Source organism: Dasypus novemcinctus, chromosome 5 (genome assembly GCF_030445035.2).
Source record: "Dasypus novemcinctus isolate mDasNov1 chromosome 5, mDasNov1.1.hap2, whole genome shotgun sequence".
In the NCBI taxonomy this organism is placed as follows: Eukaryota; Metazoa; Chordata; class Mammalia; order Cingulata; family Dasypodidae; genus Dasypus; species Dasypus novemcinctus.
In genome coordinates this window covers 76,532,469-76,553,195 of record NC_080677.1, presented here as the reverse complement: position 1 = coordinate 76,553,195, position 20,727 = coordinate 76,532,469, and the positions used below count along the sequence as shown (strand labels likewise).

The 20,727-nt window shown below is 35.3% G+C and overlaps 1 protein-coding gene across 4 annotated transcripts in view; it reads left to right on the top strand.

Annotated features, from left to right (window-relative positions):
- Positions 1-20,727, top strand: part of PHTF2 (putative homeodomain transcription factor 2) — a 170,225-nt gene that overhangs the window by 134,253 nt on the left and 15,245 nt on the right. For all 4 annotated transcript variants that reach the window (XM_058297947.2, XM_058297950.2, XM_058297948.2 and 1 more), the window contains 6 exons: positions 1,356-1,484; positions 5,672-5,944; positions 6,170-6,301; positions 9,682-9,768; positions 16,363-16,518; positions 17,923-18,018. In XM_058297947.2, the coding sequence (XP_058153930.1) occupies positions 1,356-1,484; positions 5,672-5,944; positions 6,170-6,301; positions 9,682-9,768; positions 16,363-16,518; positions 17,923-18,018 (873 nt within the window). The remainder of the gene's footprint in view (positions 1-1,355; positions 1,485-5,671; positions 5,945-6,169; positions 6,302-9,681; positions 9,769-16,362; positions 16,519-17,922; positions 18,019-20,727) is intronic.

The following is a 20,727-nucleotide window of genomic DNA, read 5'->3' as shown; positions in this document are numbered from 1 at the left end:
ACTCTTTAGTCTTTCAAAGAGGTTCAGACTTCAACTGTCATATTCTTGTGTATTGAATGATTGTAAGTTGGATTATAAGTGGACTTGGCCCAGTGGTTAGGGTGTCCGTCTACCACATGGGAGATCCACGGTTCAAACCCCGGGCCTCCTTAACCCGTGTGGAGCTGGCCCATGGGCAGTGCTGATGCACGCAAGGAGTGCCGTGCCTCGCAGGGGTGCCCCCATGTAGGGGAGCCCCACACGCAAGGAGTGCAACCCGTAAGGGAAGCTGCCCAGGGGGAAAGAAAGTGCAGTCTGCCTAAGAATGGCACCACCCACACGGAGAGCTGATGCAACAAAAAGAAACACAGATTCCCGTGCTGCTGACAACAGAAGCGGACAAAGAAGAAGACACAGCAAATAGATACAGAGAACAGACATCTGGGGCGGCTGGGGGGTGGGGGGGAAGGGGAGAGAAATAAAATTTTAAAAAAACAATTTGATATACGTTTATATTTTAACATTAGTATATTAAGAGCTTTTGTTGACACATTTTAGTATATTTTTTAAACAATACGTTGCCTGATATTTATTGTAGAAAGTTCTTAACCTATATACTCTTAGGATTGTGTGATTTCTAATGCTATCAGTTCAGTATATATGGAAGTAGTTTTGTTAGGATGGGTTTTTTTTTTTCATTTTGAGTACTTTTAAAATATTTTTATTGATACATATTAATAAGGCATAAATCCACCCAAAGGGTACATCAGTGGTATTTCGTATGCATCCATCACTTGAGTCATTTTTAGAACATTTTCATTATTCCAGTAATAATAATAATAAATAAAAATCAAACAAACAGAACTCATATCCTCTGAATCACTCCCTTCTTCCCCTGACATACTATAGCTGCTATTCTGTTTTCTTCTCTCTAGTTTATTTGTATTTATATTTTATAAAAACAGTTTTATATATACAATACCACCCATATTCCTATTTTACATGAGGTCTCATTATGTGTTATACAGTCCCATGTTACATTTTTTAGCTTTCCTTCTAGTAATATACATGTCCTTAAACTTTCCCTTTTAACCAATGTCATACCCATGTAACTCTGCTAGTCACAAACACCATGATGTACTCTCACCATTTCCATTCATTTCCAAAGATTTACAAACAACCTTTTAACCATTTCATATACAAGTAGTTTTAAGACTGCATTTTGGTGTCATTAAAATTGTGTTTGAATGTAGATACAGAATTACACAATACAGACATTCTATTTTTGGTTTTTAGTGTTTTATATGAATACACACATGCACATGTTATAGTTATGAAATCTGATATATTCACCAATTTCTGTTTATATTTTACAGAGTCATTTGCCTTGGCTTCATAGTTCCCACCCAGGATTAGAAAAGATAAGTGCAATAGTATGGGAAGGTAATGACTGCAAGAAAGCAGACATGTCTGTACTTGAAATCAGTGGAATGATAATGAACAGAGTGAGTTTTTAAGATTTATTCTTTTAATTCATAGGTAAAACCTAGGGATTATAAACATATTAAATAGTTACTAGAATGTTATAGTTATAACCTACTCTATTTCTAAGCTAAAAAAAAGTTATTTGTGTGTATTTGTCTAAGTCTGTGATTTAAACAGTGATTTCTCACCACACTGTTGTTATCTTTTAGGGTTTTCATTCCGCTGAGAATAGATGATACAATCTAAAAATTTATTCTTATTGTTTTCAGTGCATCAAATTGAGGAGCTGATAGATGTATATAAGTGTTGATGCCAACTTGTTTTTTTATATCGGCCTTGCAAATTCATTAATTTATGAGTACCTCAAACATGAAAAAAAGTTCAAACTTGAAAATTGATATTTGTATTTATTTGCCTATTTAAATAAATATATATATATAGACAATGCAACTAGTGGTAAAAGCCTTGGTTTGAAGAAGTTTAGTACAAATATTGTGGATTTTAATTCAAATTTTAAATTATTTCTTTGATCAAGTCATTACTCCTTTTTAAATATTCCCTGATTTCTCTGGACAACTAGGCATAATCTAATTTGCACTTCTAAATTTCTTTTGTGTACTGTTATGCTAGAATTGTTTTCCACACTTTTTGTAAAAAAGGAATAAAAATAAATAGATGTAGAAATTGATATGTCCCCTATTACATATCACAATGTGAGCAATTAAAAGCAGTTGAGGGAAGTGGACTTGGTCCAGTGGTTAGGGCGTCTGTCTACCACATGGGAGGTCCGTGGTTAAACCCCGGGCCTCCTTGACCCGTATGGAGCCAGCCCATGCACAGTGCTGATGCGCACAAGGAGTGCCGTGCCATGCAGGGTCCCCGCGCAGGGGAGCCCCACACGCAAGGAGTGCGCCCCGTAGGGAGAGCCACCCAGCACAAAAGAGAGTGCAGCCTGCCCAGGAATGGCACCACACCCATGGAGAGCTGACGCAACAAGATGATGGAGCAAAAAGAAACACAAATTCCTGTGCCGCTGACAACAACAGAAGCGGACAAAGAACACGCAGCATACAGACACAGAGAACAGACAACTAGGGCGGGGGAAGAAGGGGAGAGAAATAAATAAATAAATCTTTAAAAAAAAAAGAGGTAGTTGACTAGGAGTTTCTGGAGACTTGATTTTAGTTGGTACTCTATAACTTACTATGAAGTAGCAAATCATTTAACTTAGAATAATGTCATTTACATGATTAATAAAGACAAATTTTAGCTAGGTGATATTTAAGATCTCTTTCAGTTCTACCAGCTAGCATATTGGACACATTTTCCTGTTATTTAATTTTTTTTTTTTAAGATTTATTTATTTATTTCTCTCCCCTTCCCCCCCACCTCCGCCCCGGTTGTCTGTTCTCTTTGTCTATTTGCTGCTTTTTCTTTATCCGCTTCTGTTGTTGTCAGTGGCACAGGAATCTGTTTCTTTTTTCTTTTTCTTTTTTTTTTGTCTTTATTTTTTAAATGTTACATTCAAAAAATATGAGGTCCCCATATACCCCCCACCCTCTCACCCCACTCCTCCCGCCATAATAACAACCTCCTCAATCATCATGAGACATTCATTGCATTTGGTGAATGCATCTCTGAGCACCGCTGCACCTCATGGTTAGTGGTCCACATCATAGCCCACTCTCTCCCACAGTCCACCCAGTGGGCCATGGGAGGACACACAGTGTCCGGTAACTGTCCCTGCAGCACCACCCAGGACAACTCGAAGTCCTGAAAACGCCCCCACATCACATCTTTTCCTCCCACTCCCTACCCCCGGCAGCCACCATGGCCACTTTCTCCACACTAATGCCACATTTTCTTCGATTGCTAATCACAATAGTTCATGAATAGAATATCAGTAAGTCCACTCGAATCCATACTCTATTCCTCCATCCTGTGGACCTTAGAATGGTTGTGTCTACTCCACATCTATATCAAGAGGGGGCTTAGATTCAACATGGATGCTGGATGCAATTCTCCTGCTTGCAGTTGTAGGCAATCTTGGCTCCCTGGTGTGGTGGTTGACCTTCACCTCCATGTTAACTGAGTGGGGTAAGTCCAATAAACCAGAGTATAGGAGTTGCAAATCCTTTGAGGCTCAGGGTCTGGCTATCACATGGTCAGTCCAGAGATTCAGGTCCCCTGGGTATACATTAAACCCCAGCAACAACTACAGTTCCGGTAAAAGTAACAGGAGAGACTTGTGAACAAAGATCACATCTGAGTCCAGCTCCATCACACAGAAACACAAACTCCAAAGTAGGGCCAACTGACATGGCACTGAACTCCATCTGCTATGACCATAGAACCTGTGGGTCTCTGTAGCCCTCAGAAGAACCAGTACCTGGGGTTGTATCTACTTTATCTGTCTCTGGGACTCTGCTGAGGTGTGCATAAGGGCAACCCCTCTGATAACGTCCCGGCTCTTTTGGAGACTCATAGCCATATAAACTCATTTGTCCTTTCCATTTCCCCCTTTTATTCAGGTCAAAAAGGATTTTTAACTCCTGGTATTATATGTAGAGTGAGATATTCTGCTGGTCCGAGTTGACCCTTTTATTCAAAGTCATTTTCTAGTTACATCATCAGCTGGTACTTGGTAGTAATCCCTTGGTGCCAGGGAGGCTCATCCCTGGGAGTCATGTCCCACGCTGGGGGGAAGGCAGTGCATTTACATGCTGAGTTTGGCTTCAAGACTGGCCACATTTGAGCAACACGGAGGCTCTCAGGAGGTAACTCTTAGGCACCCTGCAGCTCTAGTCCTTGTTCTTATTTCAGGTGCACAGGCTCACAAGCATAGTCATTAGTATCAAGGGCTCATTGTTGGACCTTCCGTCTTTTTTGGTCTTTGCCGTTGCACTTGGGGGATTTGTTGCTGTTCCTTTAGGAACTGTGACAGAGCTCCCCTGGCTAGAAACTCAGCACTCCCTTAGTTGTTGTTCCCAATTGTAACCACTATGAAAATATCCAAACATTTTTATGTTCCCTGGATAAATGCCCTGGAGAGCTCCCTGCCAACCATGTGTCCCCTGTCAATAACATCCCACGCCAGTATTTCTCCCCTGCCATTGTTGAACCTCTCTGTGATCTAAAACTTCTTCAAAAGTGAAGCCCAATATATTGCCATGTTCCATTAATAGTAAAATGGAATATAGTGATGAGTTTAAAGGTTAGATATAGAATATATATTAATTTAGAAAATTTAAGGTAAAAATAAATTGGGGTATCAAAAAATTTTAAAATGCAGAATTTTGTTTTTAATATTTTGCCTTCCATCACTGCAATAAGTGTTGCCCTGTATGCAAATTGGCAAGGCAACTACTTCCGTCTTTTTCTCAGTGTCTACGTTCTTTTTCTTTTTTTTTTTCCAAATTATTAAGCTTATCTTCACAAAAGTTTTAGATCACAGTAATTCATTTATAATGGCACAGCTCTCCTTGCACGCATCAGCACTGTGCATGGGCCAGCTCCACACAGATCAAAGAGGCCCCGGGTTTGAACCGCGGACCTCCCATGTGGTAAATGGGCGCCCTAACCACTGGGCCAAGTCCGCTTCCCTCCTGTTATTTAATTTCTAAATCCCATTTTTATTATTCTCCCATCTTTTTTTCCCTTTATTATTTAGTTTATTCCCCCAACACACTCTCTCTCCTGAAATGATTTTAGAATTTAAGGAGACACTCAATTTTATATTGAGCTCCTTAAAGAAAAAGCAGCTTATAAATGTTATCAAATAATAATTCTGGTTTGTCTTTTAATGAATTAAACATAAGTGGATAGAAGTGCTCCTCAATTCTCTTTAATATTGTGGTATTTGTAAATATTTTAAACTTTTGAAATAATGAGATAGATATTTTTAAAATGTTTTAAGATCTGGGTAGGACCCAGGTAGTTAATCTAATCCTTTTACATCTACTTAATGAATTAGAGATTTGATACTGAACTGTTTTTAAAAACTAAAGAATTAATGACTTACTTATTACACATAAGACTCTCAAGCTTTGAGTTAATTTAAATTTCATTTTAATGTATTAAAAAATATAACAAAATGATTTTATATTGCTTTAATAAAATTTAATAAATTGCTTAATAGGAATTCATTTTACTATAAATAAAATTTGTGTAGAAATTTCTCTCTCTTTCTCTGTCTCTTTTTGTACAGGTCAATAGTCATATACCAGGAATAGGATACCAGATTTTTGGAAATGCAATCTCTGTAATTCTGGGTTTAACTCCATTTGTTTTTCGGCTATCTCAAGCTACAGACTTGGAACAACTCACAGCACATTCTGCTTCAGAACTTTATGTGATTGCATTCGGTTCTAATGAAGATACTATAGTTCTTTCTATGGTTATAATAAGTTTTGTGGTTCGTGTGTCTCTTGTGTGGATTTTCTTTTTTTTGCTCTGTGTAGCAGAAAGAACTTACAAACAGGTGGGTATAATATAGACTTCTGAATAGAGGATATTTTATCCTTTTCATAATGTGATAATATTCATGCATTTTGTAGTAGTTCATTAACTCATTTGACTTGCTTATTATTTTCTTATTGTTTTTGTAGTATTTAACCAAATAAAATCATAGCAATCATATTATGTTGATTTTTGTTTTTCTATTGTAATCTACTTGAAAATTCAGCCTCATCTTAATCTTTTTTAGCGATTACTTTTTGCAAAACTCTTTGGACATTTAACATCTGCAAGGAGGGCCCGAAAATCTGAAGTTCCTCACTTCCGGTTGAAGAAAGTACAGAATATAAAAATGTGGCTATCTCTCCGTTCCTATCTTAAGGTAGAATGGCAGTGATAACTGTACTCTCTTATCTTACATGCTGGCTCCCTCTGATAGTTCCAATGTCTTTGTCAATATGTATGAACATCCAGATTTATAGTCATATATTCACTCATATGGTTCTGTGTGTCCATATTTGGTATTTTCTTTGATTCGTATCCAGGAATCAAAAATAAATGTTTAACTGGTAATTTACAGTAAAACATCTGAGACCTAAAAGGCTTAATGCATTTTAGGTAGATGATCCAAGGACATACTCCCCTAAATTTATCTTTGTTCATAAATTTCACCAACTCCTGCTCATTAGAAAGCTGAACTAAATATCTTATCTTTACCTAAAATGGTTATCACAAGCCAGCAGAGGGAGCCCACTACTTAAAAAAGAATTTTAAAAAAGTAATCTGTAACCGTGAATATACTCACTGGAAGTGGCCTGTTAACTGTTTTAAAATACCAGCTTGCAATTCTGAGTTGTTTTTTTCATATCCACTCTTTCCTTTTAAATGTTTGATAATTTTCCTAATTCTGGAAGTAAAATATTAAAATTCTGGGGGGAAAGGGAAACATCTGAATTAGTTTTAGAAAAGCACTTTTTTCCTTGGAGATTATTTCTTTGAGGCATTAAGTAACAGTGAATTCCATTATATATGAAGTAATTATGCAAGTTCCACGGTGCTTATTTAAAAAACTATGCCTTAATAATGTTGACCCAAAAACTAAATATCCTCTGCCACACCTACAGCTTTTATGCTTTTTATTTTGAAGTAACAATGATAGAAATGACAAAACTTTGCACTGTCTACAGTTTAAAAAAAAAACAGTTTAAATGAATTTTAAAAATTCATTGTTCTGTTTATCAGTGTAACCTGTTAAATTCAACTCAGTCTCCACTGGGAATTGCTACAAATTGGTATATGTTATTTTTTTCTCACTATGACATTTCTGTTATATGGAGGGACAAATAAGAAGGTTGTTGCTTGGTGTAGTGATAATTCATCCAAAATTTCCCATCCTTATCAACTCTAAGTGGTTAGAGCATTCTTTTGTCCATTGATTATTTTATTCAGTAAACATTTACTTACTACAAATTATGTACCATTCAGTCCCCATCCTTAGGAACATTCACTTCCGTGCGGAAAACATATAATCCCAGGCCTAGGATCTTTGGTACTTAATTCCCTTTGTTACATTTTTAGCATCTAACTTATCACCTATTCCTTCCCCTTTTGCTTCGAAAATATATCTTGCATCCATTTACTTTTCTTTGTTTCCATTTGTATTGTCCTTAATTCAAATCATTAATCTCTTCTTGCTGGGAGTTCTAGTTTGCTAGGCTGCCAAAAGCAATATACAAGGCATGCGTTGGCTTTTATAGTGGATATTTATTAACTTACAAGCTTACAGCTCTGAGGCCATGAAAATGTCCAAATCAAGGCATCATCAAGATGATACCCTCTTTCTAAAGACCGGCTGCTGGTGATCCTAGACTCTTTTGTCATGTGGCAAGGCACATGGCAGTGTCTGCTGATTTCTCCCTTCTCTTCAAGATTTTGTTGCTTCCAGCTTTTTGCCTCCGTGGCTTTCTCTCTCTGTGTCTGAATTTCATTCGCTTATAAAGGATTCCAGTAAGAGGATTAAGACCCACCCTGAATGAGTTGGGTTGCATCTTAAGATCCTACTCACTGAAAATTCCTATTTAATAATGGGTCCACACCCACAGGAATGGATTAACTTTAAAGAACATACTTTTCTGGGGGTACATCCGGCTTCAAACCATCACATTGGGGCCTCTCAGTTACTTCTTTTTTTAAAAGATTTATTTACTTATTTTTTACTTATCCCCCCCACCCTGCCCCCAGATTGTTCTCTCATCTGTCTCCTCATTGTTTGCTCTCCTTCTCCAGGAGGTACCAGGAACTGAACCTGGGACCTCCCATGTGGTAGGTGGGCATCCAACTGGTTGAGCCACATCCACTTCCCTCAGTTACCTCTTTTTTTTTAATAGTTGTGGCCATTTTGTTTTTTTTGTTAAGATTTGTTCTATTTATTTCTCTCCCCTTCCCCCCTCCCCCCCATTGTCTGCTCTCTGTGTCCATTTGCTGTGTGTTCTTCTGTGTTCACTTGCATTCTTGTCATGCAACACCAGGAAACTGTCACTTTTTGTTGCGTCATCTTGCTGCATCAGCTTTCCATGTGTACAGTGCCACTCCTGGGTGGGCTGTGCTTTTTTCACGTGGGGCGGCTCTCCTTGCAGGGCATACTCCTTGTATGGGGTGCCTCTATGCGGGGGACACCCCTGCGTGGCACAGCATTCCTTGTGCACAGCAACACTGCACGTGGGCCAGTTCACCACACAGGTCAGGAGGCCCTGGAACCCTGGACCCTCCTTATGGTAGGCGGACGCTCTGTTAGTTGAGCCACAACCACTTCCTTCAGTTACCTCTTAACTGATCTTCCAGCATTCATATTTCCTCCTTCCAATAATTTCTTTTTTTTTTTTTTTAGTTCCAACACACCAAATAATTTCTTCAATCTGCCAACGGAGTGATCTTTTAAAAATGTCAGTTTGATCATGTAACTCTTAAAACTTTTCACTATTAGGATAAAGAACAAAAATGTTAGCGGGGGTTTATAAAGCCCTCCCTAATCTAGAGTTTGCCTTATTTATCTGTCTTTCTCACCTCATTTGAAACACTTTCCTCCCTCCCCCATTGCATTCCACCCACACTGTACTATTTCAGTTCTTTGAATGCAATGCGTTTCTTCCTGCTTTATTCTCTTGCACATGCTCTTCTTCCTAGAACAATGTCATGTGCCATCATGGCCTTCTCCCTCTTAGTTTGGTGTAGGTTATCACTTTCTCAGGGAGATCTTCCCAAACCCACATTCCTTATCCCCAAATCTAAATTAGGTTTCTTTTCCCAGTAATATCAGAGCATCTTATACCTTTCCTTTGTAACATGCATCACAACTGTCACATGTATCTGTGATGGTAAGCTTGATGGACTGTTTCCCCTACTAGTTCCTGTAACTATAGGGACCATGTCTGTTTTGTTATCTGCTATCTTTCCAGCACTTAGCACAGTACATAATTCAGAGTAGGTGCTCAAGAAACATTTGTTGAATAAATGATTAGTGTTTGAAAAAATATTTGAAAGCTATGTTAAGAGTTCTGTGCTTTAGAGACACCATTTTCCCTGTGTTGCAAATGCTCAGGAAATAGTAACAATTCATAATTAAAATTCACCTGACAAATAAGTTATATTTTCAACATTGTTAGCTATGATCAACCTGAAGTGATGGATCAACACCTTAAGTGAAAGCATGAAACTTAGCTGTTAATTAGTAAATATGTTTTAAAATGTTTTCCCTTTTTTCAGCGTCGAGGCCCTCAGCGATCAGTTGATGTAATAGTTTCATCTGCTTTCTTATTGACTATCTCAGTTGTATTTATCTGTTGTGCCCAGGTGAGTTGTGTTCCGTGTAGAAATTATGCAATTAGATATATAAATGTTAACTTTCAGAAGACTTGCTAATAAATAATCAATTAACAAGTAAAGCCTACTTAGTCAAGTATTTTTGAAATTGACTTCTACAGTTATTTTTTCAGTAGAGTAAATAAATAAATCATTTTCATCTTGTGTCATGAATAGTGACCATATAGTAATTAGTTAATTAAATTTTTTTGGTCTGTAATCCATTGGAGTATTTTGATTTCCCAAAACCAACTTATGAGAGACCATAATTCTGAAATTATTTCAGACTATTTTCCATGACTCCCTGCCTAGTTTATTCACATTTATTAATTTTTTTACTTCATATCTCTGAATTGTCACTATGACTTTACTGCCACATGTTCTGAAAAAGAATTACAGTGACCAAAATTAGTCAGAAAGCATAGAAGTATCTCAGGATGTACTATATGCTATATAATATAAAGCAGACTTCAATGTCAGATAATATATTTGATACCTCCAAAATTCTTCTGCTTTAAAATATCCAACAATGCTGGAGGAAACCTCAGCTTTTTAATATACATACCTGAGCTTTTTATATATAAATTATATACAAAAATGAATATAAAACTGAAAACCAAAGCCATTAAATGTGTTAATGCTCTGGCTGTCCTGGGTGAGGTGCATTTTCATTCTTAGTATCCTAGAGGCTTGAGATTTTATGCCTACCTGAGGACGGGAGATGAGATCTTGATCTGCATACATATTCACACCCTTTCACATTCTTATTCGATGAGGGAAGAACCTCAAATTCCAGCAGTCTCAGTGAAGAAGTTGATGAGAAAAACAGTCTGCCTGCCAGCACAGGAAGACAATAAGGAAGTTAGCTTGTCTCTGCCTGAACTCTGGGTGCCAAAGAGGGGGAAAACATCTCTCCTAAGAAATATAATTACAGGTCTGTCCACATTACAGGTTTGAGGTTCAGGTTTACATTACACATCTTTTCCTGTAAGCCCCATGTCAAGAAATTAACATAAAGAGTGGGCGTAGCCCCCTGGAGGACTTGGCAGAAGCAAAACAAAGACTGTGATGGGAGATATGACCTCAACCTAGACCTCAAAGGATATCCACAGACAAAGCCCTTTCAGGTTCAAAACATCATCTAATGTGAGTAAGTCAATAGATCAACAAACAGTAGGCTTAGATCTCTATGTATTTCAGATAATAGACCTATCAGAAATTGTAAGAAAAGTTTATTTAAAATAATTAAAGACATAGATAAGACATTATGAAAAAAGAACAGATAGATTTGAAATAGAACCATATAGTGTTTTGGAGAAAAGAAAAATATACTCAGTAACATTAAAAATGCAATGAACAGAATGAAGAGCAGGTTAAACACAACTGAAGAGACAGTGAACCAGAAAATGGAAGAAATTGCCTAGAATACAAGACACAGATAAAGAGATAGAAAGTATGAAGAAGAGAATGAGACATGGACAGGATATCCAACATATGTTTCATAGGAATTCCAGAAGAAGAGAATAAGGAAGATCCATATTTGAAGAGGTATTGGCTAAGACTTTTTCTTGATTGATAAAGACATTAATTTTTTAAAAGAAAAAGTACATTACTAACTGAAAACTGACATAGTTGAATTTTTTCCCCTAAGAATACTGGTATCAATTACTTTATCCCTTTAAAGTTGAAAGCTTAGGTAGACAATTTTGTAGGAAGAGATAATTTTTTCAGACTGACTCAAAATTAAATTGAAAACCTGAGGAGACTCATAAAACAAAATTTGTTTCAGTAGTTTCAAAATCTACCACCAAAAAAAAAAAAAATCCCACCGACCCATGTATTCTGCTAAATATTCAAATAGATAATTTTAACCCTATACAAAAGATGTAAAGAAGAGGGAATATTCCCCAACTCCTTAAATGAGAGGCTTATATAACCTTGAGAACAATACCAGAGTAACAGTATAAAATAGGAAACTATGAACTAATTTTGTTTATTATCTTAGATGCAAAGTTTCTCAACAAAATACTAGCAAGATGAAGCCAGTAATGTTATGATATAATATATATAACATGAGCAAGGTAGTTTATCTCTAGAATACAGAAATTTCCAATATTAGAGAATATATTAATATGTAGTATAAGTTTGTTTAGTGGATTAAAAGAGGGAGAAAAATATCATCTCAATAGAGGCAGAAAACATTAAATTGGTAACATTCAATGAAGATTCTTGATACGAGGAATAGAAAGTAATGTCCTTTATTTCATAAAGATATTGGATAAAACTTGGAGCAAATATTGTACATAATGATGTTACTTTAGACCTATTTAATTTAAAACCAGAATAAGAAAGATACCCTCTCTACCACTTCTAGTCAGCATTTTGATGGAGGTTACTAGCCAGGGAAAACAAAAAAGAAATGGTATAAAAATTGTAGAGAAAAAAAAATCATAGACTATACAATTGACTGTATAGAACATCCAAGTGAGTTTACAAATTCTTAAAAACGTGGGCTCAACAAGTTTGCTGGATATAAAATCAACATAACAAAATATTTTTTCCCTTATAAGCCAGAGCTAGACAAACTTTTTCTGTAAAGGACCAGATAAAATATTTTTAGACCTTGTGTGCCATGTACAGTACACTTTTTTTCTTTTTTTCTTTCTTTCTTCTTTTAACAACAGTTTAAAAGTTTAAAAATTATTCTTTGCTACAGGACTGAAAACAGGTTTCAGGACAGATTTGGCCTATGGACTGTAATTTGCCAATCCCTGCCATACACAGAAATAAATAATTAAAAATTGTTAGATGTCATTTGCACTAGCAACACAAAACATGCAAGGTTCCCAAGAGGAAATAATTTTAAAATGTGTAATATGTTATGGAGAATATGATAAAACTTTATGGAAAGTTATAAAAGAAGATACACCATGTAAATGACTGGGAATACTCAGTGTCATATCAGTTCTCCCAGGTTAATGCATAAATTCAATGTGGTTCTGATAATTTCATTTAAAAATCCCAACAAATTGCTTCTTATTTTTTGGATGTAGCTTGTCAAGCTTTCCAAAATTCATCTGGAAGTAAAAAGAGCCAAGAATAACTCAGATAATTTTGAAGTACAAGATGCCTTACCAGAATGTATTTTAAAAGTTAGGGAAAGACATCATGGTTTTGGAACAGGTATAGAATGACCAGTGGGATGAAATAGAGTCCTACAGATCCACACATGTATAGGAATCTAATATATGATAAGATATTATATACAATGCAGGAAGGCTTTACATAAAAGGAAAAAATAAAATTAGAACCTTACCTCACACCATACTGATAAATTAAATTCCAGGTGAATTAAAGGCTTAAATAAGAAAACCAAGATTTTTTATTTGATTTCCAATTAAAATTAAATTATTATATATTACAAAACATACCATAAAAGAAAAACCAATATACCTGATCAAGATGGTGAATGAGAAGCATCAGGGCTCCATCCCCCCACAGAAGGTTAAGGAACAGATACCTTAGAGTCTAAATTCCAGCTAAATATAAAAATTGTCCTGGTTTCAACAAAAGATCACAAAACATACAAAGAAACAGGAAGTGATAGCCCAGGCAAAGGACAAGATTTAAAGTGTTAGAAACCATCAATGAATAGGACCAGACCTGGGACATACTAGATAGCCACTTTTTAAAAATATTCCTAATAATGCCCAAAGAGCCAAAGGAAGATATGGACAAAATAAATAAATAAAGGAAAGCTGGGAAACAAAAGATGAACACAAAAAGATTATCAATAGAGAGGTAGAAATTATGAAGGAAAAAAAGCACAAAGCTCAAGACCACAGTAACAGTAATTAAGTTCCCTAGAGGGTTTCAGCAGCAGATTGGAGCTGGCTGAAGAAAGAATCAGTGAACATGAGGATAAGACAATTGAAATCATCAAGTCTGAGGAAGAGAAAGAAGAAGGAATGAAGAAAAGTGGACAGAGGAGCCTGTGGGACACCATTAAATGTACCAATATATGCATTGTGGGAGACCCAGAAGAAGAAAGAATATTCAAAGAAATAATGGACAAAACTTTCCAGAATCTTGCATAATACACATCCAAAATATTCAGTAAACTCCACTAGGATAAGCTCAAATAGACCCATACCATGCCATGGTATAATCAAACTGGTGAATACCAAAGATAAAGAGAGGACTCTGAAAGCTGCAGGAGAGAAGAAATGTGTCACATACAAGGGAGCCTCAGGGAAACCACTGAGTGAGGAAGGCGGTGGGATGACATATTTTAAATGCTGGAAAAAAATTGCCAACCAAGAGTTCTATATCTGTTAAAACTATCTTTCCAAAATGAGGGAGGGAGTAAGACATTCCCCCATTAACTAAAGCTGAGGGAATTCTTCACCACTACAGCAGCCCTACAAGAGGTGCTAAGGGGAGTACTTCAGGTAGAATAGAAAGGACACTAGACAATTGACTAAAACCACAAGAAGAAATAAAGATCTCCAGTAAAGATAATGAAATGGGTAGATATAAATGCCAGTATTATTGTATTTTTGTTTGTAAGTCCACTTTTTACTTCCTACAGGACTTAAAAGTCAATGCATAAAATGTAATAATAAATGAATGGTTTTAAACTCATAATGTATAAACATGAATATATGACAAAAACTACATAAAGTTGGGGGGACAGGAAGGTATAGGAATATAGTTTATATATGTTGCTGAAGTTAAAATGGTATCAAAGCAAATGACATTCTTACAGATTTAGAATGTTTAATTTAATCCCTGTGGTAACCACAAAGAAAATATCAGAATATGCAAATTCATAGAGAGGGAAAGTAGAGTACAGGTTGCTAGGAGTGGAGGGAAGAAGGGACGTTGGGGAGTTAATGCAAATGAATGTAGCGTTTCTGTTTATGGTGAAGGGAAAGTTCTAGTAATGGGTAGTGGAGAATCTATTGATTGTGAATGTAATTAATCCCAAATGCTTGGGAGGAGTTTGGGTTGGGAAGATTTATATTGTATGTATATTTCCATAATTGAAAGAAAGAATAATAAAGTAGACAATGACAATTATTGTGCAGTTCTGGATGGGATCTAAGAATGGAGGAGAAAAGGCTCAAAAAGACATTATTGGGACATAAGGAAAAAATGGAATAGAGAATGTAAGCTTTATAGCAATTTTAAATTTCTTGAACTTGATAACCAGATTTAAGGTGATTACATAAGTGAATATCCTTGCTCATAGGAAAAGTGCGTGGAATTAGTATGTGTTCAAGAATTATAATGTGTGCAAATACTCAGAAAATAAGTAGATAGGTGGATGATTTGTAGGTAGGTATGGTAACAATGGCAACGTGTTAAAATTGGTGGGTCTGGATATCGGGGGTTATGTTTGAGTTCTGTGCCGGGTTTGTATTACTTTTGTCATTGCCTTTTAAGTTTGAAATTATTTCAAAATTGAAAGTTAAAAAACAAAAAAGACAAGCCAAAGACTGGGAGAAGATACTAACAAAACATATGTTTCAAATAGTTTATTCAGAATATGATTTACCAAGTCAGTAAGAAAAAAAGACAATCCAATTGAATAAAAAATGATATAGAATATTAAAAAGGTAGCACAGAAGAGAAACCCCAATGGCCAATGAACATATGAGACATACTCAACCCTCCTAAGTAATCAGTAAAGTTCAAATTGAAACAAGAACATTTCACACCCATCAGATCAGCAGATTGTAAGAAGTTGGATAATACCAAGACTGGGTAAAATGAGGTTAAAGGGAACTGACACCTTGCTGAGTATAAATCAGTACACCTGTTTTAGAGACAAAATTGCAATATCTAACAAAGTTGAAGACGTGGGTATTTGGGGATGCAGCAATTTTACTCTTAGGTATTAACTGCTAGAGAAATTCTTGCATACATACACAAGGAGACACAGAATGTTTATTGCGGCATTGTTTGTAATAGGAAAAATTGGCAACAACATAAATGTCAGTAGAGTAGGCCAATAAATTGTGGCCAATAAATTGATTCTTTTACTGTAATACTTTGTAAGAGAATGAATGCATGTAGAGCTAAATGTATCATTTGGGATTAATCTTGAAAACAAGGCTCAGTGGAATAAAAAGCTGACTGAAGAATGATGTTGGCAATGTGATAAAATTTATATAAACTTTAAAATACGTAACAAATAATATTTCTAAGGCTAAATTATAAAATTATGTATGGAAAAGATAAACACAAAATTCCTTTCTATCCCTAGAGGTAGAGGAAGAAAGGGGATGAAGATAAAGGAAAAGTTTAAAGGGGCTTTAACTGAATCTGTAACCTTTTATTTTTCAAGAATATGAAAGAAATATTGAAAATAATAAGATCTGACAAAATTGGGTAGAGGCCCCAGGGGTGTTGATTACCTTATACTCTGTATTTTAGTATGCTTGGCATATTTTATAATAAATGTGGAATTTTTAAAATGCATTACACATTTATGATTGATCTATGTGAAGTAAAATGTTTCTTTCAAAAAAATTGTTTGAATCACAGTGTTTCCATCTTGCCTTTTTCATACACTTTTAGCTGCTTCATGTGCATGAGATCTTCCTTGATTGTCACTACAATTGGGAACTGGTAATCTGGTGCATCTCGTTGACACTTTTTCTCCTAAGATTTGTTACCCTTGGATCAGAAACAAGTAAAAAATATAGCAATACCTCAATATTACTTACCGAGCAGGTGAGAATGAATATTTACTATGTTATAAGTTAATGTCTGTAATATACATACTAAATTGAAATATTTTCACTTAACTCCATGTTTTGCATGTTTTTCATGTTTTTATTAGATTAAGGCTATTTCGGTTATAAGGCAAAAATTAAAATTTGGTAGAACAGCAGCCTTTCTTTAGTGTTTCTACTTTGGCTCAGATTTCAAATCTTATCTGTTATGTCCCATTGTGATTCAGCAAGAAGGATTACCAATTATAGAGATGATGGGTTTTTAACATTAGTGAGATATGTTTGCTTTGCAGTGTAGCAGAGACATTTGAAATGACTTTTTATTCAATAAAAAGATAAAGCATAATTTTTATGATTAACTTTATTTTGCATGAATTTGTTAAATATTTTCCTCTCACCTTTTCATAGGAATTATACAAGGAAACCTGCTACCAAAGAACCTGTAGACTATTTTAGTCAAGGATAGTTTGATTTCAAGGAAGCAGTAACCTGGTTAAAGGAGCTCAGTTAAAGTGAAAGGGGGAGAGTAAGCCAACAAAGATAAAGATCTCAAGGAGATAAAGTATAGTTGGGCCTGGTGAGAAGTACACAAAGGCATTCACTTTCTCCACCTCACTCTGAGGCTGTATGGTTCATCATTTCTCTTCATCTCTGTTCCATTGGCTCCTCTGTAGACTTGCTACCCTATAATTTTGGCTTTCATAGGATTTTGGCTTGCCTTTCGGCATGAATATACTTTAATAACTTTTCAGTCCATGATCCTATAATATCTAACAGATACAGGGTTAGTCCCACCAAACAGTGTGACTCGCTTTGTTTGGGGGTACGTTCCAGGGTAATCAGTTGTGGCTGCCACAAGAGTGGTGGGAAGGTGGGATCAAGGGGGGAAGGCGCAGATGTCTCAGCCTGCCCTTTCCACAGGGCCTGGGTCAGAGCATTTTTCAAAGAAGGTAACTAGGTAGCAGAGCAGGCACCCCTAAATTGTCTATTACTGAGTGGATAACAAAGATAAACAGGGAAGTTTTTGTAATTGCTTTCAAAATAAGAAATTACAAACCAATTGATTTAGTTTTATTCTAATTATTATTTATTCTTCAAGTTTATTTGGCTCTCAGACTAAAGTACATCACCTTTAAAGCATGCTATACACTTTTTCTTTTTTGTTTTTGTTTTTAGTTACATTAAAAAATTTTAATCACAGTTGTTTTTCTTATAAAATAAAAGCTTATTGTAGGAAATTTGGAATGTACAGTAAAATATAAAAAATATTAAAATCAACTATAATCTTAACTCCCAGAGAATCGCTGCCTGTATTTTAGTGAATATCTTCAAAGTTCTTTGAAAAATGTATATGTATTATGATTTACGTATTTTTAATTGTTTGCTCCTTTTTTTTAATAAGATAAACCTCTACTTGAAAATGGAGAAGAAACCTAATAAGAAAGAGGAACTGACACTAGTGAACAATGTTTTAAAACTAGCTACTAAACTGCTAAAGGTAGGAATATAATTGAAAATGGGCTGTTCTTACATTATTTAGTCTTCTGTTTATAGATCCTACCTTTTATTTGTTTTTTGTGATTATCCTAATTGTTGCCAAATTATATTTGAGCATGTTCACACAATTAGCATTTTACTTTTCATTTCAAAACTAAACAAATAATGCCATTCCATTTGCAGATTTCATATTAAAACTATTAATAATGATTAGAGTATTGCAGAGTTTGGCATTTTGGCTACTTATATGTCCTAAAATTTAAAGTAGATTTCAAAAGAGAAATTTGATGTTAGTTTGGGAATTTTTTCATTTTGTATTTCTCAGACCACCCTTCTACTTGGCCTTGTTAGATTGAAAGGATAGATTATCATTATAATAAATATTATACCACTATAAATACTTAAAACTTCAAACCCTTTTTGGAAAAAATCAAAAAGAATACAGTTTCAGTGGAATTTTGTCCCACAATAATAACTCTTTGGGGATAACTTAATAAAATATTTTTATTAAGTAAACACTGCCTTCCAGTGTTAGTAATGCTGTTCTTTCTTAAAAGGTAAATATCTTTTAAAAATCTCAATTCCTATAACCAATTGAATGTAGTTCTTAGAGTTCAATATAACTTTTCAGAGAATGGTATGACTTAATTTTGCTCAAAGTTATGGTTAATTTTCAGCCAATTAATAAGTATTAATTCAATATAGACTATTAGGCATTGAAAGGAGAAGAGGTGGGTGAGGAGATAGTAAGTAATTAAGAATTGCTTTCTCTTTCAAATTGCTTTAAGCTTCAGGTAGATGGCAACCCTGAAATAATAAACAAGATATTACAGGTAAACTCTATTTTTTGCCAAAATAGTTTATGGAAAAATGTATCTTAAATTCAATTGGCAGTATGTTTATTTGATACATAGGTGTTGTGTATCTTCAGTATGTAAGCACTGTACTAGGTGAGCCAAGATGAGACGACCAGCAGCTGTAATCTCATAGAGTAGAAAGAAGTATAAAAATAACCAGACACATAACAATGTGATCCTTTTTTAAAAATATCTTAATAGTCTTAATAGAAATCTGGAACTTAAGGTGGATTGTTCCTTCACACTCATTCTTCTTATCCAAGAAATTTTCAAATCCATTCATTCAATCTCCTAAATACTTTGCAAATTTATTCCTTCTCTAACAGTACTGCGGTAAGTCAGATCCTCTGTTGTCTCTCACCTTAGTCTTTGAAATAGTGAACACCTTAAAATAGTCTGCTTCTGGTCTCATTGTTCTCTGATTCTTCATCTACATTGCTGATCCAGAGATCTTTCTCAGTTGCACACCTGATTCTGCTACTCCCCAGTGTTCCTTTGTCAGCACAATCTGCTTAATGAATGGCCCTTAAATAAACAGCCAACTTTATAAGTTTGAAGTACTTCCTCCCTTGTAATTGGGCCATGGTAATTCTGAACAACCTATAGCAATTCAAAGTTGCCATGTTTTCCTTTGTCTTAGGAAATAAATACTTGCTCAACCCCTAAGTTTCAAAAGGCTCCTCTGTGTTCCCACTACCTTTTATTCATGCCTTTTTATGGGACTCAATGAATTATGTATTTGCATGACTATAGAGTGCAAGGTCCTTCAGCTCAAGGACGGACTCTTACTTTCCAGAGCCTAGCTCAGGACTTGGCATATACTAGAAACTTTTTTTTTAAGATTTATTTATTTCTGCCCCCACCACCCCCACCCCACCCCCCACCCCCCTTTGTTTGAGCTCACTATCTGCTCTCTGTCAGTTTGTTGTGTGCTCATCATCTTTTTATTTTTTAGGAGAAACCAGGAACCAAACCCAGGACCTCCCATATGGGAGGGAGGCAGCCAATGGCTTGGACCACCTCTGCTCCTGCTTGTTATGTCTCTCCTTGTATTTCCTCATTGTGTCTCTTCATTGTATCATCTCTCTGTGTCATCTTGTTGTATCAGCTTTCCAGTACCTCCTTTAAAAAAAAAGTCAGTTTCTCCTAAAAAATTAATTTGAAGCACATTTTCCAGTTTCAAGTTTAGCTAGTTTATCCTTTTAAAAGTATCTAATTTGTAACTTTTTAATCAATTTTATTGATACATAGTAGTAAAGCATACAATCTATCCTAAGTGTACAATCAGTGGTATTTGGTGTAATCACATAGTTTTACTTTTATCACTTTAATCATTATTACAGCATTTTCATTATTCCAATAATAAAAAAAACAGACAACAAAAAAATGCTCTACCCCTTAATAATCACCTCTCAAATCTCTTTGTACTTTCCCTGCTGTACATAGCTGCTACTCTGATTCCATTTTTCTAATTTATTTTTATTTATATTTTGTATAGATGTAGTCAAACAATATGTAATACCTTTTGCATAGTTTCTTTCACTAAGTGTATTTCCTTTTTTTTTTTTTTTACACTTAATGGAAGATTATTAATATATTACTATATACTACTGTCCATATTTTGCTTTGGTTGTATTTTTGCCTTATATTACCATCTTGTAACATTAATGCACATTTTCTCAGTTTCAGAGAAAAAACATCTTATATGTGCTATTACCCATTTCTTGCTATAAGGTCTTGCTGTGCTATACGATCCCATGTTACATTTTTTAGCTTTCCTTCTAGTAGCATACATGTCCTTAGACTTTCCCTTTCAACTGTCATACCCACATATTAGCACTGCTAGTTATAAA